The sequence below is a fragment of the Callithrix jacchus genome, chromosome 1 (genome assembly GCF_049354715.1).
Source record: "Callithrix jacchus isolate 240 chromosome 1, calJac240_pri, whole genome shotgun sequence".
NCBI lineage: Eukaryota > Metazoa > Chordata > Mammalia > Primates > Cebidae > Callithrix > Callithrix jacchus.
The window spans coordinates 127,688,686-127,701,493 of NC_133502.1; the positions used below are offsets into that span (position 1 = coordinate 127,688,686).

At 36.0% G+C, this 12,808-nt stretch overlaps 1 protein-coding gene across 10 annotated transcripts in view; it reads left to right on the plus strand.

Moving 5' to 3' along the window:
* FOCAD (focadhesin) overlaps positions 1-12,808 on the plus strand; it is a 302,205-nt gene that overhangs the window by 184,707 nt on the left and 104,690 nt on the right. For all 10 annotated transcript variants that reach the window (XR_013534562.1, XR_013534576.1, XM_078370173.1 and 7 more), the window contains 2 exons: positions 2,710-2,895; positions 5,566-5,687. Coding sequence is in view for 8 of the 10 variants with exons in the window: in XM_078370173.1 (XP_078226299.1) it covers positions 2,710-2,895; positions 5,566-5,687 (308 nt within the window). In the remaining 2 variants the exon portion in view is untranslated. The remainder of the gene's footprint in view (positions 1-2,709; positions 2,896-5,565; positions 5,688-12,808) is intronic.

Below are 12,808 nucleotides of genomic sequence, written 5' to 3' on the forward strand. Positions count from 1 at the left end.
ATCTTCAAAATGTTCACTGCACTCGTATTTGGAGAGTGGTTGTGGGCTACAAATTTGGTAAGTTTATGTTCTCCATTTGAAACTCTGGTTATTACTTGACCATTGCAAAGAACCAGTTTTCTGCATTTGCAGCATCAGTAATAATGACCTTTTGAACGTCTTTTGCCATTAAGTAGCCTTGTATACATAACTTATCACAACCTTTTGTGAGGGAACAATTTCGTATGTCTCTTCCATTCTGTTGTAAAGAATATAGTAAGAAGGAATAATATTTGGCTTCTCCAATACCAAATTTGTTCTAGTCAGGTTTCTTCTGAAAGACAGAACCAATAGGATATGTATATAGATACATGAGAGGGGATTGATGAGCATAATTGGCTTACCTGATTATGGTGGCTAAGTTGTGTGACAGACTGTCTACAAGATGGAGACTCTGGGATGCTGGTAGTATGATTCCATCCAAGTCCGAAGGCCCCAGAACCTGGGAAGTGGATAGCATAACTTTCAATCTGAGGCCGAAAGCCACCAGACCCAGGGGGCTGCTGGTGTTCATAAGTTCTGTAGTTTAAAGGCTCGTGAGCCTGGACTTCTGATGTCTAAAAGCAGCAGCAGAAGTCTGTCCCAGCTCTCAGAGAGAGCAATTCACCTCTGTCTCATGATGCCTGTCAACACTGAGGGCAGCTCTCCCCCAGACTACTCGGACTCAAATACTAATCAGACTCAAATACTAATCTCGTCCAGCAACAGTCTCACACCCCCAACCCCAAATAATACTTTTCCAGGTTTCTAGATATTCCTTAAACCAGCGAGGTTGACACTCAGGTTCACAAGTCCACTCGTCAACTGGCACCCATACACATCTTCTTAACTTCCAAATAAAGATAATAACAAGGTAATAGTTCTGCCTAATATGATGCAACTATCCTATGTACAACTGAAAATGCACTAATCCCTTTCCCAGGAGCAGGCTTTCAGGGTCTCAGCATTTAGGATTTTAACCTTTTGGGATTGTGGTTTTGGGGATTTTAGGTGTTAGGAAGTTTAGACTTTAGGGATTTTTATATTCCTGAATTTAATACAGAACCTATTTACAGTTGTGTTGTCAAGGTTAAGGGAAACTTAAAAGAGATGGTAAACTGTCTCAGAGTGCTTAATATATCTGGCCTAGAGAGACGAGGGAAGGAAGAAAAAGGGTATCTGTATTATAAATAGAGGTGCCTAAGGGGAGCCAAGACTTTCAGAAGAGGAATGGAGGCAACCTGTAACAATCCCACAGGAAGTCCTGTGTCTGGGGAAGACAGCTCCTGACTTCACTGTTTTCACCCTTTGATGTCCTGCCATTGACTCCAGTGAGTGAAACCAACCAGAAGCCAGAGAACAGGGGAGCCTGTTGATGCTTTTCTTTAAAGAGCATTTTTCTAGAGCTCAGAGCAGGGTTGGGTAGGATAGAGGACAGATGAGAAGGACTAAATGTAAGACATATACTGGTGTTTTTGAGCTTTGAATGGAGAATCTTGACTGCATCTAGGAGGGTCCTGTTAGAACTGGGTGTATAATATATGCTTCAGTGAGCTCTTGCTGCCTTTAATTTAATCATAGTCATTTAAGGGGTACTTTTAGGTAGATCTCTTCAGAATTCCAGTTTAGTTAGGTGGACCCTTGCTTTCTGTTCCTATAGAAGCCACAGGCAGTGGATTTCTATTTTTTTCATTTTCCACTCCATATGATTTGTTTAGCTTTAATTATTTTGTTCGTTTCTGTATTGGGAAACTTCTATTGGTCCTTAGGAAAATCACGTTTGAATGTAAACCTGTAGTCTTATCACATATTTTGTTTCTACATCTTGTCTTTTGATACCACATTTTTGTGTTATTGTATAGTAAGTAAAATGTCAAACAATAAAGATCTTGGGCTTACTTAGAAGGACCACAAGCCAAGAAATAGTAGACAGAGATCTCATTTTAAAATACTTGTACTAATATTGCTACAGAATAGATAATCTTATCTTAAATGATAAGAAGGAGCCATCTTAATGAAAATGTGGGACTGATATGTTCCAGGCGGAAGCGATAGAAAATGCAGTGGTACTGACTTAAATACTGACTTCCTGTTTTTGAGGAATGGAAAGAGGCCATATGGAAGTGTGGCTTCAACAAAGTAAGGAGGTAGGGCATTAGAAATTAGCTCCAAGGGAAAGTCAGGGCTAGATCATAAAAAGTCTTGATCATGGTTAGAAGTTGTAATTTTATTTTATGCACAGTGAAAAGCAACTGGAAGGTGTTAGGAACAGTAATGACAAAATTCTGGCCTCTGGGCAGAGGAAGGTTTATAGAAGGTAGTCAAGAGGAAAATAATTCAACCAACTAGTTTTTATATTAGTTTGTATGAGGAGGAGAAAAGGTAATAAGTAGATAAATAGCTGTGAAAATGGAGAGAAATTGATGGATTTGGGATAGATTTTGAAAGTGGAATCAGAAGGACTCACTAATGGATTACATGTAAGAAGTGAAGGAAAGAGAGGAATTAAGCTTGAGCAACTTAGTGCCATGTTCTAATTTGGAGGAAGACTAAGAAAGGGACGGGGATCAAGAGTTTTCTTTTTACTATGTGAGGTTTGGCCAGAAATATAGCTTAGTTGTTTGTATATGAATCAGTGTTTCTCTGCTAGCATATTGTATTTACTTTTGGTCTCCTTTTATGGTCTTTTAGCTTTGGAGGAATTTTTTACATCACTTGTGAAGCAAGAAATGGTGAATATGCCTCGTGGGATATATCACTCTGCATTAAAAGGAGGTGCCCGCACAGACCAAGGAAAGACTGTAGCAGGAATCCCCAATTTTATATTGAAAATGTATGAAACAAACAAGCAACCAGGATTGAAACCTGGCCTTGCAGGTAAGGGTAGTGCATAGCATCAAAAATATAGGTTTTTAATGTAATGATTTAACTTGCACTTCTATGTAGGATATAGTAGGCCATGGCAGGGTGTTGCTGCTGCTACTAACACCTGGATAAATTACAAAAATAATTGCATTTTAAAAAACATCAAGGAACTGTAGAAACAAAGACAAATAGATGGATTAAAGTTGCAGAGTCAGCAGAACATTTTAGAACTTTTTTATTTCCCACTGTGGGTGATACCTGCTCAGCCCAGACACATGGCCTTTTGGAAGAAAGAGAAACCAGAGAAGCTTTTAGTGATTGCCTGGGACTAGGGTGACAAATGAGAGATTGTTCTCATAGGACTTGTGCTGAATTTTGAGTTTGCACCAAGAGCTAAAGAGCTAGGCTGAAAGCTTCCGAAAGACAAAGTGAAATCTCTCTTAGTCTTCTGGTGCTTAGGAAACAAAGGCTAGCTAGGAGAATGGGCTTGAAAAAATAGCATGCAAGAGGTAAAAGCCCTAGAGAGAGCAGTGAATCGATACTGAAGATGTGCAACTGCTCTCACCTGGGTGAGCTTACTAATTCTGGCCACAGCTGGAGGCTGAGCATTCAGCCTCAACCTCAATAAGAGGCTGGTGAGGAGGTAGAGAAACCAGCAGACATCTTGGCAATCATGTGGAGCCAGAGTGACACAAGTCAGAACGTGAGTGACCTTCAGCACATGGCCAATTTCTCCCATAAGTTACTTGCCACATTTTGGAGCTTTATGGGATGGAAAGCTAAAGAGCTAAGCTGAAAATCTCTGAAAGCAGACTCAAATCTCCCATGATTTTTTTAGATCGAGGAGTCAAAGACTCATTAAACTGTCAATTAAAAAATCTTGTTAGTGGGGGGTGTTGTGGGGAGATATGCCCTGGCAAAGGAGTGAACCAGAGCTGGACCCCAGTTACAAAAATTATAATCAGTCCTAACCCAGATCAATTTCTGATTAGATTGAAGTTATCAGCCCTTTACCCAGTCTGCCTAATAGAGGGGAAAAGAAGACTACTCTTTGATTAACAATAACATTTAGTGCTTCTGTAGTTCTTTCATATACTGTACTAGACACAGGACAAAGGAAGTACCAGAAAGCAATAACAAAAAAGATAACCACGATATCTCCAGTAGACTGAAAGTCGAACAGTATGCTTATAAGTAATAGATGCATCAGAGAAAATAATAAAAATGGAAATTAGAATATAGTTTGAAGTGAATGATAATGAAGATAAGCCATATAACAAGCTGTAGGTTGTAGCTAAAATAGTATTTCTAAACACTGTTTCTCCTCTAGGAAAATTTACATTTTCAATGTATATTTTAGAAAAGAAAGGAAAATAATCCTGATTTAAACCTCCATATCAAGGAGCTTGGAAAAGAACAGCAAATCAAACTTAAAGGATGAAGAAAGAAGTAATACAGATAATAAAAATCAGTGCAAAAAAAACCATAAGTAAGCTGGAATTTCAGCTGAGAGCTTAGCTGACCAAAGTGGAAAGGGCAGGGAGAAGAGAGAGAGCGAGTATATGTGAATGCAGAATGAGGAAAGCTTGTTCACCTGTCAGTATAAACTAGGAATTAGGAAAGCTTGTTCACCTGTCAGTATAAACTAACGGGACCCATGTTATCCAATGTTAATGAATATTAATATGTGCAGGTATTTCTCTTTAATTGAAATTTGTATAAAGCTTAATAGATTCTCTAGAACCAACAGTTCACAAACTTTAAAATAAGAATTGTAAATTTGTACATTTACCTATACTTATTATAAGTAAATTGTAACTAGTATTTTAAATGTGACATTAGCTAAAAAGCTATGAGTCAATAAGTACTGTATTGCACTGTATTTGTATTTTCAAGATGGAATTTCTCTCTGTCGCTCAGGCTGAAGTACAGTGGCACAATCTCAGCTCACTGCAACCTCTGCCTCCCAGTTCAAGTGATTCTCCTGCTTCAGCCTCCCGAGTAGCTGGAATTACAGGTGTTTGCCACCATGCCCGGCTAATTTTTGTATTTTTAGTAGAGACAGGGTCTCACCATGTTGACCAGGCTAGTGTTTAAACTCATAACCTCAGATGATATACCTGCCTTGGCCTCTGAAGTGCTGGGATTACAGATGTGAGCCATCTCGTCTGGCCCAATAAGTATTATTTTAAATGTTAACTTTTTAAATCTCTTGTGTTCTTTTATTCCTTATATATAAATGGTCAAAAGCCATGATTTGCTTAACAAATTAGCTTTTCATTATAAATAACTCTATTCAGATTGATTATCAATTACTGAGAATCTAATCAGTGAGGTTTTTTCATAATAAATGTCTTTATAGACTGGGCACAGTGGCTCACACCTGTAATTGCAACACTTTGGGAGGCTTAGGTGGGTGAATCACGAGATCAGGAGTTCAAGACCATCTTGAACAATATTGTGTAACCCTGTCTCTTACTAAAAATACAAAAAGTAGCTGGGTCTGGTGCCTAACGCCTGTAGTTACTCAAGAGGCTGAGGCAGAAGAATCCCTTGAACCTGGGAGGCGGAGGTTGCAGTGAGCTGAGATTGTGTTACTGCACTCGAACCTGGGCAACAGAGCGAGACTCAGTCTCAGAGAAAAAAAAAAGAAATGTCTTTATGAATTTCTTTTTTTTAAAGGTGGTATGTTATTTTGCTATGATGTTTCGACGTATCAGAGTAAAGATGGAAAACCATTGCATAGACTGATGGCCAGTAGAGGGCGAAGTTTCAAGCAGACTTCACTTGCTCTTGTACATGAGGTAGGTTCCCATATTGTCCAGTGTCCTCTTCTTTATGTTTTAGGGTTTTCTCCCTTCATGATATGTTAAGGAAATTGGAGGTTTGTTTCAAAATAATTCTTTTTGATTGTAATTAATGTAAGTTGCTTTTAAAGGTCACCAAAATAACTGACCCAACTGAATACTCAAATACCTTGATGAAAAATTGGCATGTTTTCCCCCAGCCTAATTATTAGGGACTAATAGCTAGGAATATACTTTACCTCATCAGTGCTTAACTGTCTTTATTCAGAATAAATATCAATTTATTATTTAAATAAATAATACTGCCCACATCTTAATTCTATCTTTAGCAATTATGTAGGGGACCAGTGTTTCTATTTTGTGAATGTTTGGAATTATAAGTAAATAAAAGCGTTTTAGAAAAATAACCTTTGGTTTTATTATTTTACTTTTCAGCTATCTTTTGAAAATAAAGTTATATGATTGTATTAGATGATTTACATGAAATCTGATTATTGCAGATTATGGCAAAACCAGGGGGGAGAGTGAAGCTGGAAAGTTCTTGGGAAACATGTTTATATTGTTTTTAAAATTTTATTACACTTACTATTGTGTATATAAATTAAAATATATGAATGAATATCAAAACAAAATTTCACAACAAAGAGATTTATATAGTTCAGACGTAGTAGGTTATATATCAGTTATAAGTAAAAATATATGAATTGTAAGGATTTAATGAACTTGATGTAAAAACAATTATTTCTAAAATATTTTTCTATAAAATCTTATTTTGATGCGTAATTTATACATTTGGTTGTAATTAATTTGATTCACTTTTTTTCTGTATCACACCAATTTAATAGCATAGCAAAATTCAGAGGGTTTTCAAAGACCCATCTTTATCCTTTGCCATCCATTTTCCTTTCACATATTTAGAGTTAAAATTATGTAAATACTTGTTTCAGAAGCTTTTTTGTTTGTTTGTTTGTTTACCTAATATAGTGTCTTCATTCAACTAAAGAAGGATCTGGGAAGAGCAATATTTCTCTAGAAGAAGGTTTAATTTCAGACATAGGTGATTTCCACGTTTGTTTTTCCCTGGCATTTCATTAGTTGGCACAGAGAAGGGAGAAACTGGATACCTTTTTGTGTTTTAAGCTGTGCGCTTAGATATTCAAAGGGCAACTAAAGTCTAAAGTCTTAGTGAAAAGCTGATTTATAATAAAAAGTAATCATCAGAACAGAATCAAGAAAAAGCATTAATGCAGGGAATAGCAGAAGACATCTGTTAACTTTTGGCAGTGGCATCAGAAGTTGATATATGTCCTAGATAGAAGCACAGAAAATCTTTGGGTTAAGATACTTGTTGCTTGTGCTGTAGAGAGCCTAGAAAATTTCAAAGAGAAAATAACATCATTATTTTAGGTGTCAATTAGAAGGCATGTTGGACAGAATTCTGCCAAATCTATAGTAGGATTTTAGACTGGATTCCATATTCTACTCAGTATATATAGTTCTTTTGCTTAAAACATTAAGGCTGGAGGACCCATAAAGTTTCTCAAACTATGTGACAAGAAATAATATGAACTTTCCAAGCTGATGAATAAATATAATTGCATTAATAACAGCTAATAATCAATTTAGGGACTTTTAACCCTATGAAGTAGGTACTGTTAATGTGTCAAGGTCACAGAGCTAGCAAGTAGAGGAGCCTGGAAATTGAACCCAGGAAGTAAGGTGCCATGGTCCTTGAACTGTCATCTTCTCTCCCAGGTGAATCAGAGAACATTCTAAAAATATCTTTGTATCTTTCAAAAATTATTCTAATCTCTCTTAAATCATCTACTTGCATCTCCTCTTTCTTTTGTTGTAATCAATTTGGTATTATTCCAAATGAAATTGCTTCAAACCCTGCTTTTGATCCTCCTATTACTCTATCCTGAGTCTTTTTTGTTTCCAAGTATTTCTTCTTTCTTTCCTTTTTTTTTTTTTGAGACCAAGTCTCGCTCTGTCACCTAGGCTGGAGTGCAGTGGCACAATCTCAGCTCGCTGCAACCTCCATCTCACGGGTTCAAGTGATTCTCCTGCCTCAGCCTCCCAGGTAGCTGGAATTACAGGTGCGCACCACCATACCCAGGTAATTCTTGTATTTTTAGTAGAGACTGGGTTTCACCAGGTTGGCCAGGCTGGTCTTGAACTCCTGACCTCAGGTGATCTACTTGCCTTAGCCTCTCAAAGTGCTGAGATTACAGGTGTGAGACAATGGACCTGGCCATATTTCTGAGTATTTCTTGAGAATTCCAGTTTGTTTATTAATTCACCAGTTGATAGACCTTTGGGTTTTTTCTCAGTTTTTAATGATTATGACTAACCTTTCTATAAACATTCTCATACATGCCCATGTGTGAACATCCATTTTTCTATACCTTTTGTAAATACCTGGGAGTGAGATTGCAAGGTCATGTGGTAAATTCATATATGACTTTATAGGAAACTATCAATTGGTTTTCCTAGTGGCTATCCCATATTAAATGCCCATCTGCAAGGTATAAAGTTTCAGTTGCTCTCCCTTCTTGTCAGTGCTTGATATAGTCAATGAAAAAGGTTAACCATTCTTGTAGATGAGTAGTAATAGTTTCCCTCTGTGGTTTTGTGTTTCCTTAATGACTAATGATGTTGAGCATCTTTTCATGTGTTTGTTTTGTGTGTATCTCTTTTCTTCCTGAAGTGTTTGCTCTGATCATTTGCCCATTTTTAAAATTGGGACTTCTGTTTTATTCTTGATAAATTCTGGATATTATTTTTAAAATTTAATATGTGTCTTTTCATTTACTTGGTAATGTATTTTGAAGAGTGAACTTTTCATTTTGAAGAATTTCAGTTTACCAAATTTTACAAAATGGTTCTTGCTTTTCAGTAATCCGAGATTACAGAAATTTTCCATTTTCTCTTTTCCTCTGTTTTATTTTTATTCTTTTAAATTCTTTTCAGAAATTGAGGTATGATATGGTTTGGCTATGTCCCCATTCAAATCTCATATTGAATTGTAACTCCTACATGTCGTGAGAGGAAACCGGTGGAAGGTGATTCAATTATGGGGGCAGGTCTTTCCTGCACTGTTCTTGTAATAGTGAATGAGTCTCATAAGATTCAATGGTTTTAAAAACACGTTTCCCTACACAAAGCTCTGTCTTTGCCCACTGCCATCCATGTAAGATGTGACTGGCTCCTCCTTGCTTTCTGCCATGATTATGAGGCCCCTGTAGCCTCGTAGAACTGTTAAGTTCATTAAACTTGTTTTTTTGTATATTGCCCAGTCTTGGGTATGTCTTTATGAGCAGTTTAGAAATGGATCAATACAAGATGTGATTCATATACCATATAATTCATGTATTTAAAGTATACAACTCAGTGGTTTTCAATATATTCACAGAGTGTAACCATCCCCACAAACAATTTTAGACCGTTTTCATTACCCTGAATAAAAACTGTGTGTACCCATTAGTAGTCACTCCTCTTTTCCCTGTCCTTATTTTTCACCAACCACTAATCTACTTTGTGTCTCTATAGATTTGCTTATTATGGACATTTCATATAAATGCAATCATATAATATATGGTTTTTAATGTCTGGCTTCTTTTACTTACTGTAATCTTTTCAGGGTTTTTCCATGTTGTAATATATATTAGTACTTCTTTCTTTTTTGTGTGAGAATAATACTTCTCTGCATGGATATACCACATTTAATTTATCCATCTTTCAGCTAATTGATCTTCTCCTGTGTTTTCTTGAAGTTATACATTTTAAGCTTTACTTTTTAGCTTAGTTCCATTTCAGTTACATTTTTTATAATGTATGGGTTATTTGTTGAAAATACCATCTTTTATTCGCTGAATTACCTAGGCACTTCTGCAAAACTCAATTGCCCATATATGTGTGGGTCTATTTCTATACTTAGTTTTGTTCCATTGAGATCTGTAGATCTGTGCTTTCACCATAGTGAAATAGCTGAATAACTTTTCACTTTATAATGTCTTGAAATCAAGTAGTTTGAGTCTTCCAACTTTGTATAATCTTTCAAAAAAGTTCTGGCTATTCTAGGTCTCTTGGTTTTCTATATAAATTTTAAACCAGTTTTAAGAAACCACAAAAAAGTTTCCTGATACCCACGTAAATGTATTGAACTTGTAGGTCAGTTTGGGAGAGGACTGACATCTTGGTAATAGAGTATCTAGACCCATGAACAAAGTGTAATTGTCTATGTTGATGGTTTTTTCTTTTTTCTTTTTTTTTTGTATTACAAATCTTGGACATATTTTGTTAAAGTTCATAAGTATTACATATCCCTAAGTATTTTTATGCTATTCCAATTAGACTTTTTGTTTTGACTTTTATGGTTTATTGCTAGTATATAAATATCCCATTGATTTTATTTCTATGACCTTACTAAACCAACGTATGTATTCTTAGTCTTTTTATAGATTATTTTTGTTTCACTGTAATGTTGTCTATAAATAAAGATGGTTTTAATTTTTGCCTTTCTGATCTGTATGCCTTTCTATCCTTTTTATTGCTGGATACTGTACTATCTAGAGCCATCATTACAATGTTGATTAGAACTGATGAGAGTGAATATTATTGATTATTCACTTAGGGGAAAACATTCAGTGTTTTGCCATTTTATATGGTGTTTCTATAGAGATTTTGTAGACTTCCTTTGTCAGGTTGAAGAAGTTTGCTTCTAGTCCTAAATTGCTGAGAGGTTTGTTTTTTAATCACAAATAGATGTTAAATTTTGTAAAATGCTTTTTAAATATCAATTGAGATGATCCAATGCTTCTAAAGTTTGTTGATATGATTATTTATTTTTATTGATTTTCTACTGTACACCAATTGCATTCCTGGGATAAACTCTGCTTGCTCATACCCTATTTATATATTGCTTCATTCATTTCCTACAATTTTTTTAATAAGGATTTTTGCATCTATGCTCATGAGGCATGTTGTTCTGTAGTATTCTTGTAGTAATTTTGCCTGGTTTTGTTATCAGGGTAATGTTGTCCAAATAAAGCAAGTTACGTAGTGTTCCCCTGTCTTTTATTTCCTCAAAGATTTGTATAGAATTGTTATTAATTTTTCCTTAAATGTTTGGTAGAATTCTCCAGTGAAAGCATCTGGGCCTGGAGTTTTCAGTATAGGAATGTTTGTAACTGAATTTATTTTATGTACTTGAGGCTTTTAAAAAAAATCTACCTCTCTGTGTATCTACCTACAGGTACACCTCATTTTATTGAACTTTGCAGATACTGCCTTTTTTACAAATTGAATGTTCGTGGCAACCTTGCATTGAGCAGTTCTGTCTGTGCCATTTTTCCAATAGTGTATGTTACTTTGTGACTCTGTCACATTTTGGTAACTCTTGAAATTTTTTTTTATTAGTATATCTGTTACGATCTACGATTAATGATCTTTGAAGTTATGATTGTGATTGTTTTGAGGTTTGAAGTTATGATTTGTAATTGTTTGTTGTTATCTAGTTTGTTATCTAATTGGTGTATGGTGATATTCCCCACATAAGAAAATGAACTTCATAAATGTTGTGTGTTTATTTCTTCACCAACCAGATGTCCCACCCCCCACAGTGGGCTTCCCTATTCCCAACACAACAATATTGAAATTAGGCCAATTAATAACTCTATAATGGCCTCTAATTGTTTAAATGAAAGAAAGTTACATATCTCTTATTTGAAATCAAAAACTAGAAATGATTAAGCTTAGTGAGGAAGGAATATTGAAAGCTGAGATGGGCTGAAAGCTAGGCCTCTTGAACCAAACAGCCAATTTTGAATGCAAAGAAAAACTTCTTGAAGGAAATCTAAAGTTCTACTCCAGTGAATACATGAGTGATAAGAAAGCAAACATCCTTATTGCTGATTTAGAGAAACGTTAGTGGTCTGGATAGAAGAACAAACCAACCAGAACATTCCTTTAAGCCAAAGCCTAATGTAGAGCAAGACTCTAACATTCTTCAATTCTATGAAGGCTATGAGAGGTGAGGAAACTTCAGAAGAAAAGTTTGAAGGTAGCAGAGGCTGGTTCATGAGGTATAAGAAAAGAAGCCATTTTCGTAATACAAAATTGCAAGTTGAAACAGCAAGTGCTGATGTAAAAGCTGCAGCAAGTTATCCAGAAGATCTAGCTAAGATTCTTGATGAAGATGGCTACACTCACCGACAATTTTGCAATGTAGATGAAAGATCTGTCTGTTGGAAGAAGATGCCCTGTAGAATTGTATAGCTGAAGAGAAGTCAGTGCCTGGCTTCAAAGGACAGGCTGGCTCTCTTGTTATGGCCTAATGCAGCTGGTGACTGAAGTTGAAGCCAGTTCAACTTTACTTGCAATTCTGAAAATCCTAGTACTCTAAAGAATCATGCTGAATCTGTTCTACCTGTGTTCTAGAAATGGGACAAGGCCTGGATGAGAACATATCTATTTATATGTGGTTTATTGAATGTTTTAATCCCACCATTGAGAACTACTGCTTAGAAAAAAAAAGATTCCTTTCAAAGTATTACTGCTACTTGACAGTGCACCTAGTCACCCTAGAGCTCTGATGGAGGATGGATGTTGTTATTATGACTGCCAACACAACATTCATTCTGCAGCCCTTGGATCAAGGAGTAATTTTAACTTTTAAGTCTTATTTAAGAAATACACTTTGTAAGGCTATAGCTGGCATAGATAGTGATTCCTTTGTTGGATCTGGGAAAAAGAAATTGAAAACTTTCTGGAAAGGATTCACCATGTAGATGTCATTAAGAACATCCAAGATATATATGAAGAGGTTAAGATACCAATATTAACCAGTATCCAGAATAAATTGATTCCAGCCCTCTTGGGTGACTTTGAGGGGTTCAATATTTCAGTGGGGGAAGTCACTGCAGATGTGGTAGGGGTACCAAGATAAGTAGAATTAGAAGTAGAGCCTGAGGATGTGACTGAACTGCTACAGTCTCATGATAAAAGTTAAGTGGATGAGGAGTGCTTCTTATGGATGAACAAAGAGGGTGTTTTCTTGAGATGGACTGTGCTCCTGGTGAAGATGCTGTGAACATTGTTGAATCGACAACACAGGA